The 22,795-nt window shown below is 39.4% G+C and overlaps 3 protein-coding genes across 5 annotated transcripts in view; 1 reads left to right on the plus strand and 2 right to left on the minus strand.

Annotated features, from left to right (window-relative positions):
• The window catches only part of OTOA (otoancorin), a 42,060-nt gene extending 41,700 nt beyond the window's left edge, over positions 1-360 (minus strand). Inside the window, exon 1 of the mRNA XM_074885859.1 lies at positions 240-360. The gene's annotated coding sequence lies outside the window, so the exon portion shown is untranslated. The remainder of the gene's footprint in view (positions 1-239) is intronic.
• A 1,902-nt stretch (positions 361-2,262) lies between these two features.
• METTL9 (methyltransferase 9, His-X-His N1(pi)-histidine) lies at positions 2,263-22,522 on the minus strand. 2 transcript variants are annotated; one of them, XM_074885861.1, is made up of 5 exons: positions 22,206-22,522; positions 17,479-17,669; positions 14,999-15,208; positions 13,734-13,918; positions 2,263-2,989 (listed from the first exon to the last, which is right to left on the minus strand). In XM_074885861.1, exons 1-5 carry the CDS (start codon positions 22,377-22,379, stop codon positions 2,787-2,789), a joined length of 963 nt encoding a protein of 320 aa, XP_074741962.1. In that variant the 5' UTR covers positions 22,380-22,522; the 3' UTR covers positions 2,263-2,786. The 2 variants fall into 2 exon arrangements, with proteins under 2 accessions (XP_074741962.1, XP_074741961.1); XM_074885860.1 differs by having other exon boundaries at positions 2,263-2,992.
• Positions 3,012-11,306, plus strand: IGSF6 (immunoglobulin superfamily member 6). 2 transcript variants are annotated; one of them, XM_074885862.1, is made up of 6 exons: positions 3,012-3,855; positions 5,497-5,850; positions 6,753-6,865; positions 7,992-8,048; positions 8,697-8,780; positions 9,915-11,306. In XM_074885862.1, the coding sequence occupies exons 1-6, from the start codon at positions 3,789-3,791 to the stop codon at positions 9,951-9,953; spliced, it is 714 nt and encodes a 237-aa protein (XP_074741963.1). In that variant the 5' UTR covers positions 3,012-3,788; the 3' UTR covers positions 9,954-11,306. The 2 variants fall into 2 exon arrangements, with proteins under 2 accessions (XP_074741963.1, XP_074741964.1); XM_074885863.1 differs by lacking the exon at positions 5,497-5,850 and having other exon boundaries at positions 3,013-3,855.
• Positions 22,523-22,795: the final 273 nt, after the last annotated feature.

The following is a 22,795-nucleotide window of genomic DNA, read 5'->3' on the forward strand; positions in this document are numbered from 1 at the left end:
AGCCTTCCGCCGGAGGGGAGGGGAAAAGTCTCCTCTGCTGGGGGCTCAGAGGGTGAGGGACTCCGAGCAGGTGGAAGAAGATGCTTCCCCTCCCGAGGTGAAGGGAGCGCCATGAGCTGCGTGGGGGAAACACACCGGGCCAGGCCGGTGGTGCCCAGCGCCCTGCTCCCCCCAGCTGCCCACCCCAGCTCGGGCAGGTGGCCCTGGGCTCCTCGGAGCAGAATACGCACAGACTGTACCTGGGATCCCCTGGCAAAAGGGGGCTGTGGTTTCTGTGAGACGAAGTTGTTCCAACTTTGTGTGGAAAATTTCCGACTAAATCATGCCCTTGCACGGCATCTTTTTCCTGCGATGCAACACATCCAGTGCCACCTTGACAGAACAGATAGTTTAGTTACTCTCCAGGGCAACACACTGCACATTAGTGAGAACACTGAACACAAGACAGGAACAGCGGAGGGACGAGGCAGGTTCCCCAAGGCCAGGAGTAATGAATTTGGACACTGGACTTGCAATAAACACTCGTCGCCTTGGATGACAACTTAAAAGTATTTCAGGCAATTTAGTCAACTACTGGACTCAACTTTCTTTACACAGGGCTGTGTGAGCTGGCATTAACTGCACACAAATGCACTCTCAAGGTCTGGAAAGAGAACTCCGTTCCTTCCCTGACCCAACAAGTCATGCTGTGCCCCTGCCTTTGCAAGGAATTCCCATTTTAGAAGTACAGTTCTAGGTACAGTCCCTCAGGGCTACTCTGTACGTTCAACAGGACTAAGGATTTTGACCCTGTTGAACATGGTCCCCTAGAATTTAAGCATACTCTGTTCATAGCTTTTCCCTGTTATTGCTCACGCTTTAACTAGTGTCTTAATTTCCCATCTCAAGTGTAAGAATACTTGTTTACATAGAGGGAACAAAATAGGAAGTCATTAGGAAAAACCCACTATTATTTACATTGCACCTTCTGTGCCAAAACCTCTCAAAGCAATTACAAACCGAAGTCCTAAGTGACAAGACTAGAAAATAAGAGAGACAAAAATGCAGTCTCTTGTGTGATTTTTAACCTGTGGGATTAAAACACTTAAGTAACTTTGAAGAAGTTTGTCTTAATACATATTTGCTACATGAAACTAAATTCATTACACATTAAGAAACATATTTTCCTACTACTAAATGAGTACAAAGGAAGGTAACAAAACAAAAATGAATGGATTCACTCCAAAGCATACATAGCTCATTTTTCCAACAGACAAATCTGATTGTACTCTGACAAAATTCAACAGCACATGCTGAAATGAGAATACTACTGAGCCTGAATTACTGTTGAAAAAACCCACCAGAAAAACCCTTCACCCCATACTACAGAATACTTACTATTTCACAAAGATTTCTCAGTTGAGAATAAAAGGCGATTAAATTAGCAAGAGAAATCACTAACCATCAGGCAAAGGAAGTCGAAGGTAAGCTTAAAAAGACATGCTGAAGCATCCTACCTGGTGTAAGATCACCCATCGTTAAAAAAAAGACAAAAAAACCCACAACACACAACTTTTTTAGACTTCAAAAGCAAAAGATAAGTCAGCTCTTACTTTACTTACCAGCTGATACACAAGCTGAGGTTTCTCTGCTCTCTCACAACACTTACATCCCAAGCAGCGCAAGACATACGCCTGCCAGTTCTGTACTACTTATGATGCCGCTTGTTGTTTTAAAGGAAGGTTATATCCCAACTGCCAGAAATTATCCATTTTAAACAGAGTTTTTAAAACCACGACATGTTAAAATAAATAGCATTTATTGAGTGTTCCTGAAGAAAAGAAAATGTCCCAAACTAGCAAAACCTTCAAAATCAGGTCCCTAGAGCCTGATCCTCAGGCAGTTTGACTCAAAATTTGCAAGAAACTGCCTGCAAGTTTTTTAAGCTGAAAACTTTCGGGAACAACTTGCCTAAAAAGTTTGTTATAAAACCCATCAGTTTAAAGTGCAGTTTTGGCAAGTTCTACCATAACCCCTTTAGCTGGAAAATGGCATATGCAAAAGCAATGAGGATTTATGAGGCTTTGAGAGGAACATGAAGGAAAACCAACCAAAAGTGATACGGTTTTTGTGGACTCTTATCCCTTTAAACAATACTTAAATGCTGTAAATAAACACAAGGTTGTGCTGCTACTGAGAGCTTGATTTTCAACACAAAGAGCAGCTGCTGCAGACAAGCGTGGCTATGGTTACAAAAATGAACACAAAAGTTAATGCAAAAAGTCATCTCAAAAAAAGTTTATTAGCATGATTAAAAACATGTGAAGAATGACAGTAAGAGAGAAAGTAACTTAGCATGGAAGAATATCCATTTCAACAGTTTATATTGAACAAGGCTTGAACTGAATGGATAACTTTATTGCCAGATTTCACTTGATTTCTTTAACAACAGTTCACATTGAATCAGTTTCATCATTATTAGGACTATTGCTTCTGTTTGGATCTGATCCCTGTTGCAGGTAAGTATAAAAAAATATCCCCCATTACTGCTGGATTGCAGAATGTATTGTTGGTTTAAGAGCTGGTAAAAAAAGAAATTCTCAACTGGAGTCTGTTTAAAAAACAACCCTTTTTTCCTAATCGCACTACAAGGAAATACATTAGTATTTTGGCCTTTAAATTTCTTACATGGTATTTATTTAGCATGGCAGTCCCCGAATTCCCTCCCTTTAAAGTAACCATAAATCAAACCCCTCTTTCAGAGGCTGCTTCTTGGGTTAGATTCTGGAGATTTACTTCGTACACGCTTACACTGGCTTGAGGACGAAGACAGCATCATCTAGTACATAGTAGTCATTATACATATCACCTTCACATAGGTATGGCAGTCTGGTGAAAGCCTCTATGGCAAAACCAGCTTTACTGAAAACTTCTGGCAGGCTATTCACCTGTTCTTCCCAAGTGTGCCCTTTGATTTCCAAAACTTCTGAGGGCTTTTCCCACTTGCCACCTACTGAGAAAACAAAACAGTTTTGTTTAAATTAGAAAGAAAACTTTATTGTGTGTTGTATTTTCTTACAGAAAGCATATGACACAGATTATATTCCATTCCACTACAAACAGGAGGTTGACAAGCCATTTGTAGAGCTGTTGCAAGATCAGTTCAAGTTTTTGCCTATTGTTCAGAAGCAGCTCCTTCTTAAGGTTATCTTTTGTTACATTTTTAACTAGCAGTTCCAAGACTGGCTGAAAAGTAACTTCCACTAGTGAGGCTGGTGTTCAGCAGATTCTTTCTTTGTGCCCACTGTCTGGCCAAAGATGGCTTCAGGTAATTACAGTAAATAGAGCCAGCAAGTTGAAAATTATGATTTGCTGTGAAGCTTCCATCAGCGGACCACCACACTGTAACAGATGGCTACAAAACCTTTGTTCCTCTAGTGGCCACCTACTAGCTGATACAATTAACGGCTGCTTAGGGTCAAATAAAATTAAGAAGCTGAACATCTGTAGCATGTTGGAAAATGTGTTGTCATTTGTTATATCCAATGAAATAATCCGAAGGATTATAGGTACAACTCCCAGAAATTCAAAATTTAAAACTCTTCACTCATTTTCCAAGTAATATAATTCACAAATAACAAATGTTTTCTAGTTTGGTCTGTACCTTTAACCGGTTTGCTAAATGCAATAGTAAACACCCTTCTTAAACAGGAAGTTCTAAATCTTGTGATTCAGAGCGTTCTGCAACTCCAAAGATTTCCTAAGTTCCTCTTCCTTCAAGCAGAATCGTTTCCAGCGAGATACAAGAAATGGCATCTTTCAACAAATTAAAAAACATGCTTATGCTGGCATTTGACTGGATTCTGTACGGTGCTGGTAAGATTTTTCTTTAAGCTTCTTATATTTTCTCATGTAATAGCAGTTAAACAAGATTGAAAATGTTGTGGTTATGATTTGCGACATAGCTACAAAATAAGATCAGTAAAAAGTTTTACTGAGAATCAAGCTAATTTCTGCTATCTTCATAAAACTTTCAAATTAAACAACTGTCAGTAAGTGCTTTTTCTTCTAAAAATCTGAAATGCTCCTGTAATCTACAATTGCTGGGTCAAATCCTACTGCACTTCTCTACAAAGAATGCTCTAGCAGCAGCAGCACGGTTTCAGTGCAGCTGTGCTTGTTTGGGAGAACGGTTTGGGAAGTTCAGCAGACAGTATCTACATGAACTGAAGCCATGGAGTTCTGCTCTGCAAGGCCACCCAGAGCCCTAGAGTAAGGTGGAAAAGAGAAGGGGATCAGCTGCAGAAGCACAAGCTACTGCCTTTCACCACACAGGGTGCAAGTACACCAACAACTTATATTACTACAATTTTCAGATTGCTGTAGCTGCTATGGAATGGCTCTGATGTTGATCTGACACAGAAGTAGAGCTTCATTTTATTCCTGTAGAAGTCACAGACACTGAATCTGCTTGGATTTAGTCCATAAAACACTCAGTGAGAAAAACGATGAAGTGACAATGCTGATTATCCACCATGAACAGGCTTATAAATTGTGTATCAGCAGTAGATTAAGAAACTTCAGTTTATTTTTCTTCTAATTTGTTATATTCTAGGAAGTAGAAAGGGATGATGTTAAACTACTACCTTAATTTTCACTGCAATAATCTCAATTCCATTGTTTAAATAACTAAGCTATTTATTTGAATAAAATTAAATATATTAAACCAGTATTTAAATTATGGATTTCAATAAGGACTTAAAAAGAAAAATCTCTCAGACCAGTCATATTAAGCCTTACATTTCAGTTCCTTAATGAGAATTCTCTTCTCTGAATAACCTTCCTGTTTTCTCTGCACATTTTTAAATGTCAGAACTCACAAGCAATATTATTATCCTTAGAAACCCAGAGTCAATATATGTGATGAAGTGTCTAGGAACTATTATGAATTCTAATCAATGTTATGAAATTGCTAAATTATAAATGTCTCCCTTTATGACATTTCCACTGCCTGCCATCAGGCTGTTTCACTTGACTCAGATCAGGAACAGTGGAGGAGACACAAACCCTCGCAGAACTACTCCACTGGGCATCTAGAGTTATGTCACACCACACCACCCCCACTCCCCTCTTACCCCCCCAAATCCCCAAAACACTCAGGACTAATCTGAGGCAGGGAGCTACACAAAGTATTCTTTTGGTCTTCTCCAGGGCCAAAGGAGACATTTACGTATTTTAGACATATGAATCTTCTCTATACTGTTTCAGAAAAACAGCACGCCAAGCACGTTACCACATAAGTAAAACTGTTAAACGAACACATGGGCAAGCTGTAGGAATTAGCTAAAAGAAAAGTCTGCAGGAAACAACCTTAAATATTTCCAGTTCGAAACACAGTTGGTTTTCCTCCTTTACTCCCACTTTTTCTTGAAAGAACCAGAAGTAGCTTATTTTCTTTTCAGATTGTGCCTTGCTTTTTAACTGTCCCTCACATTACCAATTGTTTATTCTCAACAGGTGCTACAGATACCTGCCAAGTCACTGTAACACAACCCAGATTTCAGGAAGCTGACTACTCCACACACACTGTGTTCCTAACATGTGCTTTCTCTGCCTCTGGATGCTCCTCATCCCCACCTCAAGTCCTATGGTTTCGCTTTTTAACTAATAAACATGAGGATTTGTGTACTCCTGGATGCACAGATCAGCAGAAGTACAAAGTACATTTATTATCAGAAAATAACATTTCACTTCAGATCAATGATCTGTCTGTAGATGACAATGCTGTTTATATATGTGGAATAGCATTTTCAGATTCAATTTCACCCCGTTCTAAACAAGTAGGAGATGGAACAGTACTAACGAAAACAGGTCAGTTGATCATTGCTTTTTAATGAAGCATCTTAAAAGAAATAAATTACCTTTCCTAAATATTCTTTTTATTTACACTTTCAAGAATGGCATTTAAGATGGAAATACCAATGAAACTGTTAGGAGTATTATGACTATATTAAAACATTAATAGTAAAACCATGGAGGGATTCTACAAATAAGCATCTTAACCTCATTTGCTAATTACTGTTCTGTCGTATGATGTAAATGACTCTAGAATTCTAGAAAAGAAAGAAGTTTTGTACTCGTGTTATCTCTACATCCTCTTACATAAAGAGTTCAATTGCTATCAGAAAGGAAGTACCAACAGACAAATGAGAAGTAGAGAAACCGACATGTAGTGGAAATACACGCCACAGAGTACAGGGTCTCAGAACTGGGGATTCGCTGTGCCAGCTTGAGAAAAAAGTTTTAGTTCTGAGCCCCTGTATCATTTGCCTTTAGTTAAGAAAGGTATGAGACTTCCTTAACTACATTTAAGTTTTACATGCCTAAAATAGGGGGAAAAAAACTACAAAGCAACCCAGCTACTTTCCCTATATTCCTTCCTTCCTCTGTCTAATCACATTTCTGAACAAAAGCCTGTAAGTTTTATTCAGATATTCCTTTATGAGAGCAGAAAACTGAATTCTATTCTCCGTCTACCCCTAAAGGAAAGGTAGATAATCAAAAATAACAAGTCTCCATTGCCCTTGCAAACATTCAGGGAAACAAAAGAAAGTGATCTCACGAAGGATTTAGACTGAAAATGAACCAATAAATATTGATGGGTGTAAGGCTTTTTAATTCCTCAGAGGAAGAGGGCTGAAATGCAGAATCTTAAGCAAAATTATGTGAATCAGAAGAACTGTCCTTTATTCTAACACTCACTTTTAATAAAGGAGCAGAGAAGCAGCACAGCAATGGAAAACTCGTCTTCATCTTCATGATCATCGCCTCATCCTTACTGTTTCTATACAGCACTACTGTACTCACATTCTTTGTAGTCTACAAGGTAGGCTTGAAGTGATTTTTCTGATTTTGTTCATTTTTGTAAATCTAAGCAGTTTTAACATCTCCATAAGACATTCCTAGATTACATAACTTTTATGATTAAGTTTTAAAGAGGTGGTTGGTTGAAGTTCATATGCTGCACACATCTGCAAACTCTTGTGTGCCACATACGTGTACTCTCAATAGCAACCACATTTTCTTTTTTCAGTAAAGTCTCTAGAAGAAAAGGTATTCTGAAGTTAAAATTATCCTGAGAGTATTAATCAGCAAGTTGGAGATTATCTATCAAGGCACATTCAAAGAGCAAAACTAGAAATCACCATCATAAATCATCAACTCACTGGATTAGTCTCCAGTAAAAGTAAAATAATTTAGATTTAATCTCAAAGTATTTGTGAGCTGCAGTAAAGTTACTGCAGACTGACTTTACCTGTGTAATGAAATAATATTCATACATTATACATACACAGAAGAGAGACCGTGGTAAAATTTTAAAATATCAGACACTTGGAAGAAGTTTTATGATTATATACTAACAGATTAGAATGCACCCAGTTAAAAATTACATAACTACTGGATTATTTTTTTAAGTCTAGGACAAAATTTGTGTTCAGTTAAAAACAAACACCCAAAGCTGCAACTGGAATCTTTACACAGTAATGAGACTTTGACATGCAAGTGAGAACCTAAGTGGTGTGATATGGTAAAAAGGTTCTTTGCTGTAGTGATCACTGTCTAAGCATAAAGACAAGACAGTCTTTTTGATTTTTGTTTTTCTTTAAACTAGGTGAAGTAGTATAGTGGGGAAAATTAAAGCAATCACCTCACAGATACCAGTTTTTCCCCTGAGGAAGGTTTGATTATTTTTGAAAATTGGGTAATGCTTCAGGCTGGTCCCACTGTACTCAAAGCAAAAATGCTTGCAGTATCTACTACCAGAAGCTGAAAAAGGCCTTACATGCTTGAAAACTTCTCTGATTTTTCCAATGGTATAATCTGATCTAATGAAAGACTTATCTACAAACTGTTTGATGCCGTAATAGGGCAGTGCTTTTAACTATTCTGCTACCTTAGCAGTTGGCTTCTCATCTTATGTTTTCATCATTTTTTATTATCCCTTCCTCCAGTTAAAACCAGAGCTGCTAAAGAAAAGTGGGAATGAAGACCAAAGAACAGAGAACTGTGTACGTTAACACTTTGTCTGCTTTGTCTGTGAATCAGAGGGGTTTTTTTCCTGTCTTAAGTATATTTGTCATCAATTTTGTGATTGATTATTCAGTTAAAGAGACGTTCAGAGCTATTAAGGCTTCACTTCAGATTTGTACAAAACTAATTAATGATTTTACATTTAGCTAATTGTAACAAATTAGTTAAAATTAATTTATTTTTAATGAATTGCATACAGGATAAAGTCAATCTATGTAAAGGCCATCTCTAATACACAGCTTCCTTTACATTTTAAGTAAATTTTGTTTGAATTTCTGAAAATAACAGGTTTTGCTATTAATTTTTTGTTTAAACGGTGCATTCAGGTAAGCCCTAATGTATTTAAAACAAACCTATTAAGAAGCTCTATCACCATGTATCCTTGCATAAAAATCAGAAACCATACATTTGAATATCCATTAAAGATATATATATGTTAAGAGATGTAATATTAATGTAATTTAAAACCATTCTGTCTGCCAAACCGTATGTTCTTGAAGTGTTATTTAGTAACATTCCCAAAGACATATAAAGGGGAAAAAATCAGAATTATAAAAGGTAGAAAAAGATGTTTCCCCCAACTTCAAATGTAGCACTAACCTAAAATATTTTTAAATAATTTTCAGAAAATCAGTAGTGGACGAAAAATTTTTCAAGCAATTGCCCAAGAACTGCAAAAGCAGAAGTACGCTGAACACTGGCGACAGCCTGTGAGTATCCATCTACCAGTACTGGTATTTATGGGGCAAAAGAGGAACTGGGAGTTTTTAAGAGTACGCTGTTTCTATTTCCAGAGGAAATAGACTTTTTTTTTTTTTTTAAAGTTGATAAAGGGCTAAAAAAAGTATTCTGCACAACAGTCAAAGACATTATAAAGCATTCTAAATGACCATACACATAATTTTTAAATATATATATATATGAGATAGTATATACCTTATACAATGTATGTATGTACATTTAAAAATGAAGCTTCCATAAATCTGTATTTTGCCAAGAAGAGGTCTCTGCAAATGGCTCTGGACTGTTTGGTAAAACACACAGAGCTATGAAGAGTTCATTTTTGAAAAATATTTCTATTGTAGTTTCTTTTGCTCCCTTAGCCCAGGGTAACTAGCTGACAGAAACGTAACAAAACTTATAAAAGCTCTACATCATTCTTACAGGTATTTCCCCCTCCTTCAACTTACAGAGCCCAAACTAAGTATTCAACATAATTGGGTAAAGCCACACAACTTATTTCGTCATTCCAAATTTATGCCAGTAAGTCTTATATGACCATATGACAGTAATTTTGCATATGCCATGTAAGATATAAAAAATAACTTCAGAAGTCACAGGTATCTGCAAGCAAAGAAAATGGCTTCAAAAATGTTGTTTCTCTTGAGAAACTGTGTAAATTCTTTCCTATTCTGAGCATGGACCACACCACTTCAGAGATGCAAGAAGAAACCAAAAGACACTTCTGCTCTATTCATTTTTACTTCATGTATTTCCATACAGCCCCAATTGCTTTCCTGTGTAATTACCCCTTTAAAGACTTCAAGTCCCTGCTGACATGACCTGGTCCTTGGTTTGAGCATCAGATATGAACACAGTAAAAACAATGGATATGTTTTACTGCCTCTGTGCTCCCTGGAGATTAGGAAAAGCCTAGAGGAAAAGAAATATGTTTTGAATCCTGTAGATGCCACACGGATAACAGCAACTGGATAAATGGGGAGACAGGAGTTTACAGAAACAGTAAAGGGATGGAGCTTGCATCCATAAAGGAAATTCTGCCTTTTTTTTTTTTAAAAAAAAGTTCACATCAGTAATGAAATACTTGTACATTCTTCCCCTAGGATGATTTGGAAGACGACACTGTTTATCAGAACAGATGAGCATGTGCAGCAGTTCAGATTTGTTCAATATTTCTCATGCAAGCAAAGGGGCAGATGAAGTTAAGCTTCTTCACAGACTTCCTTTGCTTTAAAAAGAGGGGAGAAAACCCTGCAGGGCAGTGTTCTTCAAGAGTATTTTCTAAACAGATCACCAAAACCAAGCACATTGTACATTACATCTATGTCACGTATTACCTCCATTTTCTATTCTGCAAGAATAAGATCGTGGGAAAAGACTTCATCTTTCATAAGATAATGCTAACGCTTTATAGACGTTTCCTTTATCAGTCTAGATTTAATTCTATGTCTTTTTTCTTTTTCCGTAAATTTACATGTATTCCTTTTACATGAATTGAGCATTGTGAAAGATGTATCATAATTGACAGCAACAGAAAATGATCTTGTTTCATTGGTGAAATGCTGGGTTTAGTCATGTTAATGTGATAGCTATCAATGTAACAGATGTACAGATCAACAGCTACTGTCTTAACCAGAGCAAACCCTATGTATTCTGTAGACAGGCAAGCAGAAAAAAAAGACAATATAAATGCATGTATTATTATACTAAAGCTCATTTGGGATGGGAGCTCCTTCCTAGCCTATTTAGGAAAAGAAAGTAGTGGTCATAGTGAGAATGTTGCTCCTGCAATATTAAAATTCACTTGCTAGACAGACAACCCCCATTTTCCAGTCCTACCATCCAAAGTCAGGATTACATGGAGCACCAAGTTTTGTCTTCACATGCCTATTCAACATGGATACAAGCATGAACAAAAAAGCATATTATCTACACAAGGTAGTATACTTTTTTTAAAAAAGTAACTTTTTTTTAAGCATTTACTACCTACCCAATCTACAAAATCAGCACTTTTACAAGAGATCTGTTAGTATCAGACATTCTCCCTACTAAAGAATAGCTGTATCTTTTATCATCATTTAAATAAAGCAAAGCTTTGTTCAACAAATGAAACAGCATTTCTCACTTCAGTGAGATGAGAACAGACAACTGGGACAAAGCAAGGGTCCATCTAGCACAGTACTGTGATTCCAGCTCAATTACTATCAAGTATTTCAGGAAGATGGAAAACACACCTTTGTCTTCTTATTCCTGTCAATCAATCACAACGGCATTATTGTGTTCAACAAGAAAATTTCACAATCCCAGGCTGCTGGTGTTTACTACTTCTGAAGCATGGTGTCTCTATCATTTTTATTTTAGAGGAACTTAAACCAGTCTGGTTATATATTATCTAATAATGCCTTTATATAAATATGATGTCTATATTGGGAAACACAAAGGATTTTTATATGACCCTATGGGATACCTATTAAAAATATAAAGTTATAATAATACATGTTCTTATGTGACTAGTCTAATACCTTTATGATTTATCCCGCTTACTTACCAAATTTAGACATGTGCAGTAAGTGCATTACTTGTTGTTCTGTATGTTGAAAATAAAACTCTGAAAAGCCCCAGAAAGAGTTTGTGATTAAGCTACTTTGGACTCTAGATGTCACTATAATTCCAGAAACAGTCAGCACAGAAATATATTTTACCTCCTCCTCCACCTTGCTTTGTTCTCTTAAAGCATGTTTTGTGTTATTCACATAGACAGTTTCCACAATTACCCTCCCATTACATTACATGAAATAATCCAAATATCTCATATTGATTAAAATAATTTCTTCATTTCTAGCAACTGATTTATACACTGATCAAACACCTCACCTGCCTCATCTCTTCTCCATTCGTTCCCCCCTCTAAAATTCAAGTTTCTCTAGGTGGGTGCAAACTGTTTTTAATTAGCTGCTACAAGAAGTTACTCGAGCCATGAAATACTCTCCTCTGAATGTTCCAAGTATATTTTTTTTGTTAAATATAAAGCATATGTACATATCTAACGCTTTTTAAAATGTATCATCTTGTAGAGAACAGCTGAACAAAAATACTGAAATTCTAACATAATTTGTACATCATGAAGACAGTCTATTTCTTTAGACTACAGTTAAACAGATCTTAAGTGGGAAAGCTTCAGTGGAGTGACAGTAATTTTTGTGTGTGCTAACTTCCATTGTCTAAAGAAGTTTATATGGGCCCATATCCATGACAGTGATAAATAGACAAACTGAGTATGTTTTTAAGTTTCAGAACATATTAAGGAAACAAAACTGCCTTAAGCAAAGTGACTAATCTGCTACAAATCCCCACCACAAACAAAAGTATGACTTTGGTTTACAAAATATCTTACAACAGATTTCAATTTTCAACAAGTAGGAATGACCAAATTCAACAATCACAGAACAGGTTTCCAGTCCCTTGGGATTTATAAATTTAACACTCTACTCTCCTCCCAGTATACTCTAGGAGATTAATGAAGAATATAAGTGGACTTAGCGTACTTTCTTCCTCAATTATCTACCTCCTGTTGAGTCAGGAAGTTGCATGTGGTCTGTCATGTGGTTACCCAACAACATACAGAAAAGTAGATGCTGGGTGCAACAGCGATTGCAAAACATAATGGCACTGGTTTTGAAGATATGCAAACAAAAAAACCACCCAAATAACTTCTTCCATTTCTAATATGCCAATAAAAGACCAGAAAGACAGTGCTGTTATTCAGAGTTTTAAAGCGTTTTTAAAAGAGGAAGCCATATTGTTCCACGTTATAAGAACAGTAAGTTGTAACCAAATATGCTTGAAATACTGTACAGATGCATAAGTCAACTCCCCTATCTCATTTAAGACACACAACTTTTCAGAATAGTTAAAAAATTATATGCTCAAATACTGTATTTTAAGCAGTTCTTCATCTGATGGCATTATTTTTTATACTTAAAACCTTTCCCCCCCCGCCTCCCGTCAAAATACCACTGGCACATAGAGGAAAACAGATTCAGTGTGATGCATTCGGAATTGTCAGAATGTTAAGGTTATTAGTTCTGTATTTTCTGGGCATACATGCCTTTCCACAGACAAGTCTTAATACTCAAGGAGAGCAAGTGTCCAACAACGACTTTCAGCCACCAGCCTTCTGGAATTCAAACCATCTTTAGGGTGCCTCAACCTGAATCCACAGTCATAGGCACCTAAAAAAAGTTTCTAATCTCCTTTGAAGTTTAGTCATATGGAGATATTAACATGAAAATCTCTCATGTATTTCTTTAAAATGCAACCAGGGGAAATAATGGAGTTTTGGCACTGAATTTTACCTTTTTATTCTAATTACTAATACAACATAAATAGTGGTTGATACTTTGTATTAGTAGGGGTCTATATTTCACTTTGAGAACTCATGTTGGAAAGTGAACATTATCTCCCCATGAATTTTTAGGTGTGGTTCATCTGGAACACTTGAAACAGTTTGACCTAAACTGCTCTATTCACCATTAGACAGTTCTGATGGTTTTGCTCAGCTGGTCGCCAGAGACAACTGGGGTTACCTATATGACAGCAGCAGAGGGCCCTAATCAGAGATCAGTTTTTCCATGTTGCTCCAACACAGCTCAAATGTGGCACCCTGCAGAACAGGATATGGGACTTTAATATTTGAGCTTTTTGTTGGTGCCAACAACATATGTTGGGAAATTAAGAAAACAGCTTACATCATGTGGCCTATTTCCCTATGATTTCATACTTCTGAACATGTACCATACGAGTTATTTGTAAAAAAAACAAACACAAGAATGCTAATTGTTTATTAAACATTTCATTTGGGATACTATAACCTACAAACATTTTCTTTACCTGCCTAAATAGCTATTAATCTGTGTACTTACCATTTTCCACATACGGGTGAAATGGCAGAACTAATGCTAGAATGACTCTGCCTCTAGTTGGCTCCAGTACACTTCTAATATCTTTTAATACAGTCAGCGGTTGATCACAGCGATCCAGCAAATTCAAACAGCTGATAACATCATACTGAAATCCTGTGTTTTGCCATTCATTTATACCAAGCACCCTAAAAAAGGAAAGAGAAAGAGATACAGTCTGTTAAACAAACATAAGCTGCGTTCAGAGAGAACCACTGAACACAAAAATTCCCTATGGATGTGTTGACAGTGCAGGTAAGGTCAGCCATCTAGGCAATGAGAAGAGACAGGCATGATCCTTCTGGTCTTTTGGAAAAGAAAACTAGATCAACAATGGGCATGGATATATATCCAGCCATATGAACCTTTATATTGCTTTAGAACCACCAGGCAATAAAGGAGACAAAAAACAAAGCCCCACGTATTAAAAAAATGTGTTGTCCTAGAAGATGCTTCTCAAGGAACAACAAAACTGAAATATGATTAATGGCTTTCTGCATTCTATCCACTCTGATTTACCAGCGTGCAAACCCATTTGCAAAGTAGCTGTTATGTTCCCACTCAAGGACAGGTGAAGAAGAGAAATCCACAGTTCCTTCATTCCTTAGGTTGAAGTTTAGGGTTATAGGGCCTGAAATACTAACCATTACTCAACAAGACTGGATCTACTGCCTGCAAGAACCTCCAGGAGCTGCGTTGAGTGCATGAACAAAGTTCTGAAAGTGCTAAGGTTTTTGTTACTAGACGTGATTCAATCTTAACAGCAGGAGCTAAGCACAGCAAGAATAAAAGAATCTTTATACAGTTGTGTATACTGTGGTATTAGATAGACACAGATTATTGAGGTATCCCTATTACCAGGATTCAGTTTGCTTTCTCTGCAGTGCCTGTGTCTTCCTCTTGCAATTCTGGACTGTTCAATTAGACTGTTCATCTGAACTTCATCTTCCTGACTCCCTCGATTAAAGCAATTTATGCAAGCTATGAAAAAGAGACTTGGTTGTTGCCCATTTTGTCTTAACGGTAACAGGGAACATCCACATAACAAAAGCATTGGTAAGAAGGAACATCAGATGTGTTTGTTTTCCTGCTTTTGCACAGGTTAACCTTTTCTATAACAAACAGTAGAAGAATTGACTGAAAATACTGAATATTCATTAAATATTACAAATAGATTACTTTGCTGTAACATCTGATATAAAGGATGTCGGAAGCATTCAGTACAATACCTGTATTTCTTCTTCTGAAGCTGCCATATCATAGTTTCAGACAACTCAGTGGCATAGATTTCTTCGAAGTGAGGACTCATGACTTTAGTGACTTCTCCATCCCCAGCCCCTAAATCAAGAAGTCTGTGGGATTTCCATTCTGGATTTATTTTAAGCAGTCTTTGAAATTGTTCTGGGGAAAACACAAACATCGAGCCCCTTCCCAGCAGCCTGAAATGTAAAAACGAGAAATGACAAATTTTGTACACACTTTAACAGAGAGGGCAATGAAGTAATTTAGAATGTGCTTTGGCAGCAACCAGTCACATATAATAGTAGACAAGGTCACTGCTCAAATAAATTTTAAATCCAGTTCAACTTGCCTTGCACTCGTCAGAGATCAAACACATAGCCACATGCAGTTACAGTGGTTAAGACTTCAGGAGGAATTTGATTAGGTAAGGGAGAGCTCACGGGGTGCAGCTCAAGAAAATGATCACATTAAAAAAAAAAAAAAAGAGGGGGGAGAGGAAGAGAGGGAAAGATAAAGGCTGAACCTTATTTGTCACATTTGCAGATTTGAATCTCTGCCACCTACAAAAAAAAAAAAAAAAAGATGAAATAGCAGAGGAAATAAAATGGCTGCAGACACAGAGCATGCACAATGAATGAGGAATAGGATGTGGAACTAGGAGGGAAGCCAGGGAACAAGTTTAAAGAAAGGATGGGGGTAACACTGACGGAGTGGCAAAAGAGATTTAATCGTATGTTACAGTGGCTTTTGCTGCTATCTGCAGATCCTGCATTCAACATGAAGAGCTGTGGAATAGAAAATAGGCAATTCATTAAGGAATTGGGTAGACATGACAGTCGGATTCCTTATGGATCAAGTCAATGACATACCCGTCCGTAACTGTTTGAAGACTACATAGTGACAGATATCAGCTGTCATAGCAGAATTCAGATGAAAGAGTTAGGAGAACAAGCAGAGGAAAAAGAACTGGCCAGTAATAGACTGAAGGTAGATAAATACAGTTCTTCAAACTAATGTTGGATAGCAGGTTAAACTTAAAGACAATGAGCAGAAGTCTTTTATGTTCAAGGGGAAAAAAAGGTAAACAAAAAGAATCAAAGAACAGAAAAATGTGAAAAGGAGGTGGCCTAGGAAAGACTGACTGTACTAAAAGACAAAGAAACAAAAAGGATAGAGTATACAAAATCATATAGGAGAAACTAAAGCAGGATATTAAATGTATGAAAATAAACAGAATACAGCCAATTTAAGTAGAGCCCCCTTGCAGCACACTTGTGTCAGTCCACACTGTATAATTGGCTCATAGCTATTATTCCTAACAGCACTATGAGGTGTTATTCAAAGCACTGAAGAGCCTTTGAAAAAAAAAAATGGAAGAGAAAGGAAGAAGAGGAGACCAAAGGAACCTTTATATAAAGCTACAAGTAACTAAGAACACCACAGGGAAGCTCATAAATTCATCTGGTTAGAAAATAAGGAAAAAGATTATTTTTCCAGCCTTAGTAGACAGCTACTATCCTCGTATCAGACTGTGCAGATGTATGTAGTAGGTGCAGAGGTGGGGATGGTGGAGAAATCAGGTAAATGTAACAAAATGCATTCTTCATAAGGTCAAAACTGATAAGCTGTTAAACATACAACTAAATGGGGTGACATGAGCAAAAAAAGGCACTGACTTCTTTTGAAAAAATTGTAAAGCATTGACGAATGACTAAAGTCCCCTGAGCAGACACAGAAGAGACTGATGCAGTAAGACTAGAAGAATATTGTTTTATAAACTTCTCTTTTCCTGCCTTCCTGATGCTTCATCAGTCAAATGTGCTACATCAGAAGTTACCTGTTCAAGTACAGCTTAAACACAAAATGAGGTGGAATTAAATTTTACAGAACAAGAGACAGGGCAGAATTCTGTTCCACATCAGTGTTACCAGACACAACACTCAGACAACTTCTGCACTGCTTAGAACGCTGCCTAGGTTTGCAGTGGGTGCGCACACACTCTCTAGGAGAAAGAGTTTTAGAGGCAGTACAGAAGTGACTGGATATAGCCACCTTCAGCAAGGACAAGTACAACACTAACTGATACAGATATGGCAGTAGGTTAAGGGCAAGGGGGCGGGGGGAAGGAAAGCAGAGGGAAGAAGGATATGTTGTCTAACACAAAGAGAACGATCTCTTATTCAGATGGAAATTAATACAAGTAATGGTTATAAAATACAATTAGAGTCCTCCAACCCTCTCTTATTAATTGCAATTACCCCTTCTGTCTCCCCCATACTGGAAATGGTGTTCTTCAATTAAGAGGGCTGGGCATGAAGAGCACAGTATGGCATTTCAGATCTGTTAGACTGGCAAAGGGAAAACCACAAATTCAAGAAAAGCTGACAGATCAGGGGGTAGGGCTGAACACTTGAAAACTCTAAATCCAAACTGTATTTAGTTTACCTAAGATTGACTTTTCACTTACCCATTGATAGATGTTCTAGACATAAAGAGGCTAAAAATTGAGGACACAAAAGAGTGATAGAGCTGGATAAACAGCCAGCCTGATTTCTCAATGCTGTTGTTTAAGAAGATCTGTGTTCCTTGGTCAAGGTAACTCTGGACAAAAATAGGCTGAAGGGATTCAGACAACTGTTCTGTGTTGCAGACATACCACTAGAGAAAGAGATAAAGGATCATTAAAAAGTTCAGCAATATAAAACCAGAAGTAGTTAAAACAAATTGAATACATGGAAGGGTAGTATCCATTTCCGTAAATATAAAAATTTAGTTTTTCCTACAGACTTTTCAACAAGCTTCAGGATTAATTTAACTTAGATTTGAACTGTAATCAAGTGAGGACCAATTACTTGCTAAGAAACAATGCTTTTAATTTTTGTCTTAATCATTACCCTGTACTTTGAAGAAATCGACAATGTAAATTCCCTAGAAAGTAAGCAGAGGTCCTCTACGGAACAGAACCAGGCTGATAAAATAGTATGGAGTGGGACAACATTGTTTTCTATCTTCCAATTCACTCTCAACTTTTCCCCAGGCATCCTCTGAAAAGAAACCAGCAATATTTTTCCAGGAAAGGAAAATAAAGAATCCAATCAATACTTTAGACCGCAGCTTGTCTGTCTTACAGCATTGCTGGACTATGTGTCTTCACTCAGCAGTACCAACAAGCAGGTCCACAAGTCTTTGGAAACAATTAGGCCTATATGAAGCCACCTCCCAGCATCTCTACTGAACAAAGGAATAGGTTCCCACATCTAGGAAGTGATCAGCAGCAGCTGAAAGGCAGTTCTATACTTTTATATCAGCAAAATCTAAAGCCCAAGCTAAAACGGGCCAATGATTCCTTTCGCCTTGTGTTACTCAGTAACCACTCCTATACAAACTAAACTAACTCTGATATGCAAGCTATTGTTAATTGTGAAGAAAAAGAATGCTACTTTTTGATATCAAATCTAGCTGGAAAAGTAAAAAACTATACAATATCCTAATATTTTACTATCCATGTGTAAGGCATATCTAAACTTAATGCCTGCTTTACATTATTTTAAATGCAAAAAACTTGTTCAAAACAAGGTAAACCTATAGAAATTCTGAAATTTTAGGACCCTCATGGCCACCTTCTGCACCCCCAGCAAATGCCTCTAATGCTGTACCATTCTGGAATGTCAGCACTGGTAATAAAATTCAAAAGGTTGCTCATTGCTAGGTTACAATGCCAAGCTAAAAACCCCCTCCACTCAATATGCATAAATTACAAAAAAAGTTTTCAATGTAATTAAGAATGTCACTATTATTTTTCACTCTCCTACGCTTATGCAGAGTTATTGTCAGCCCTTCTCATGGGATGTCTAATGGCATTGTGTCTGTTTTCTCATATCAAGAATTATTCCCTACAGCTAACACGCTTTTATCTCCCCCTTAGATCTTGCAATAATGCTCCTTAATCTGGCTGCGTGTGTTTATTGTGCAGATAGGGATTTATAAGTATCTTAAAGAGAAATGGAGAGTTTTAACAGAATCATGTAAAAACGCATGTAGAGGGACAGCAAACGGTCAGCTGGGGTAACTCCCCAACAATTTAACACCTAAGATTGTGTCTATAGCCATACTATGCAAAAGGTATGCTTGTAACCTGATCCCTTCACATTTGTTGTACCTTGTTGGGAGAGGAACAGTCACTTAACACATTTGTATACAGTGTTCAGCACAATGGGACTTTCAGTCACTACTGTAATACAATAACGGGACAGGATTCTTATCCCAGTGTCCTGCCGCTTCACAGTAATCCCAGCAAGCAGAGGGGAGTAGACAGCTGCACCAAGACCATTATGCCAGATTCATAAACAGGGGCTCCATCAAACACTGACTCAAGTAGCAAGGGATATCGACACCCTTCACCTGAGGAGCAAACATATGCCTGCCTAGGTTTTCTTTGAAAACTACTTGCATAACGGGTACATTTTTGTCACAATCAGGCTCTCAACTCTGTTTTCAAATACAGTTGTAGGTAGCACAAGTAAGTGACCCTTTCCTCTAAAAACCAGATTTTGAGCAAGTACATACCACATGATGGAGCCTGGCACAGGGATCCCCAAGACTGCTGATTTACCAGTTTAGGTCTTTTCTCACTGCAGCGCAGTGCTAGTTAAATGAATCAGCACAATCCAGTGATTCCCAAAAGGAATTCTCAGTGAGTCGTCAAAAACCACTAAAGCAACAGCCTGTGTACTCTGTACATCCATCTTCAGAAGCCAATTTCAAGTGCCTGGCAGAAGCGAACAATCCCAAGGAGCTGAGGAGCAGGCTGGGATACATGTCAGGTTCATTCAGGAGGCTGCTGCCTAGCTACACTGGACAGGTTTGGAGTGGCTCAGATATCTGCCTTTTTCAATGCGTGGCCATTTTCAATCCAGCAGAAAATTTATCCAACTATCAAAGCCTTGGGAAATAGGCTTTGTTCCATAAGCAGTATGACCACATATATGCTGTACCTGAGCTCATACACCTTGGATCTGCACTGAACCGTCACCCGTAGTGCCAGGATCTGACCATAGAAACCAACAGTCCTACAGTTCTTGTCATTGAGACTTCTAAATATTGATATATGTTGACATCACCATTGGCAGAATGATGATGGTGACAACTGCAAGAAGCTTGTTCCCAGAAATTAGGCATTGTTCACAGACCTCGTCTAATTTCTTCTTCATGATTAATCTCACCAATAAGGTTGTTGGCAACTATGTATAGAACACTAGTGAATAACAGAAATGATAGCAAACTAGAAGAAGAAAAAAAAGCAGCACAGGATAAAACCAATACAAATTTCAAATGACAAAACTGGTGAAAAACAGCTTAATTCTGAAACTACTTCCTCAGAACAGAAACTGCTTTTGTTATCCTCTATGTACAATATCTGAAGAGCCCTTTTCAGGCCACTAGTTTCATGACAGAAAGCATATGAATCTCTTATAGCATAGCAGTAGAAAAACTACAGCACAAAAATCTGAAAATGTATGTTAAGACCTTTGTTATAATAAAAATTATAATTATTGACAACTCTTGACTAATATTAGTGAAAGGAAGAAAACGTTCTTTTAGCTAACTTATGTAAAACTAATGAAGCCAGTAAAACTGCAGAGAGTGAAAGTACCTGGGGCCTCAACATGCAATCCTTACTTATGAGTAACCCCACAAACTCAGTAATCACAAATCTTACTAAATTTAATCAATACTTTAGGTTTAAAATCTAGATCCCATAAATTAGAAACGGAGAGTATCCACTGCAGACCATCTACCTGTGAATGGCAATCATCTCCATAACACATTTCCTTGGTTGACTCGTCCTTCTAGTATGGTTTTTAGCAACACAGGAGACTTGCCAATTTTCTTTGTTTGCTAGAAGGAAGTTTTTTCTGTAAATCTAAATTCTACTTCTCCTTGTACTTATGTACTGAATGATCCAAACAGCAGACTGTATTATAAAACCCCAGTGATACACTCACTCACTCAGTAGCAAGATTCTGTATGTCAGTGCCCACCCAGAGCACTAAAAAATGCCCTGGTAATGGATCAGCTTGGAGAATTACGGTGTATAATTATTTTCTTTCTTTGTACAGCAGTCCTCAAGTACTTATGAGTCTTCTTCATTAGCTCAGCTCTGTATATTCTACTTAAAGTCAGTATTTTCCTTCAGCACTAAGCGTTTGTATTAACCTTCTAAACTCCTGTCAGATTTTCAGTAGCATTTTGGTAAAATGTAGCGCAGATCTGAACATATTCCAAATGCAGTCATATCACATTGCAAGGGTATAGTCCCTAACTTCTTCACGAAGTACTGATCCACGTGCCTATACTGCCCAAATATAGCACTAACCTTTTATTGCAGTCATATCACATCGCAAACTCACTTCTAGCTTGCCATCTACTACTGTTCCAAGGCCTCTGTGAGCCTCACATTTTTCCAGTTGCTCACTTTTAGAATTTTCCTCTAGATACAGCAGCATTAATTCAAAACCTCCCTGTGATTACAAACCCGCGCCATTCAACACCACCTGCAAACTTCATCCGAGTGTACTCACGGAGTTCACCAGGAAAAAAACGCAAAAGGAAGGTTTACATTTCTCAGGAGCAGCTCTGCCACCCCAACCCGACGCATTATCAGTCTCGGGACATCGCGTGGGCTCCCGATCCCGCCGCTAATCGCCGGACTCGCTCCGACGACCCTCCCGCGGCGAACAGCCAAGCCCACAGCACGCTTCGCCGGCATCCAGCCCCGACCACCCTCCCCCTGCGGCTCCGCAGCCCCGGTACCTCACCTCACCTCCCCAGCAGGGTCCCGGACGTATTTCACGCGGAGGGCACACGTCAACTTTCTCACCAGGAGGACCGAGCCGTTCCCTCTCTCTTTGTCTGGCGCTGCCCGGCCCGGTGCCCTCCTCAGCCCGCACCAGGGTCCCCCGCTCCTTCCCCCCCTGCCCCCGCGGCGGCCGGTACCTCAGGGCGTCCCGGCAGACGAGGCCCCCCCCGCGCCCGCTGCCGCCGGCGGAGCTCCCTTGGGACGGCGGGGGGTGAGGAGGCCCCTGTGCCTGCCGGCGCCGGGGAGCCCCCCGGCCAGCCCGGCCCCGCCGGGCACGGGGAGGGAAGGCGGGGTGGGGTGGGGGAGGGGAGGGGCGGCTGTCTCTGCGGCTGTACCTGGTGGTTCTCCCTGGCGCCCGGGGCTGGCTGGCTGTGGCTGCCCATCATATTCACGTAGAGGGACCTGGATAAAGGGCTCCTCAGGTACCTGGCAGGGCCAGACCACATCCTCCTCCTCAGCACCCACAGGAACAGGGTGTAGCAGCCCAGCCAGCCCAGCCACAGTCTCATCGGGGGAAGGGGCGCGGAGTCACCCCCTCCCGCTGCCGCCACCTCCCCTCTCCATGGCAGCGGCGGCGCCGGCAGCACGCAACTCGCCCAGCTCGGCTCGGCTCCCCTCCGGGGCCCGCACACACGCTCGGGGCGGAACGCGCGGCGCCGCGGCAGCGGGGGCCGGCCGGACGGCTTCGCTGCGACACGCCGGGGCCTCCCGCTCCCTCCCTTTCTCTCGCCAATCGCAGGGCGGGCGGGGCCGTGGCGCGGCACGGGCCGCCCCGCGGGGCGCTGCTTTCAAACCGGAGCGGGGCGGGCTGGCGGCGGCGGCTCGTCCGTACCCCTCCTTCCTCCCGGCTCCGGTCACCGGCGGGGAGCGCGGGCGGCCCGCCAGCTCCCCCCAACCCCGCCTCAGCGGGGCTCGCGCCGGGTCC

This window comes from Strix uralensis, chromosome 16 (assembly GCF_047716275.1).
Source record: "Strix uralensis isolate ZFMK-TIS-50842 chromosome 16, bStrUra1, whole genome shotgun sequence".
Classification (NCBI taxonomy): Eukaryota; Metazoa; Chordata; class Aves; order Strigiformes; family Strigidae; genus Strix; species Strix uralensis.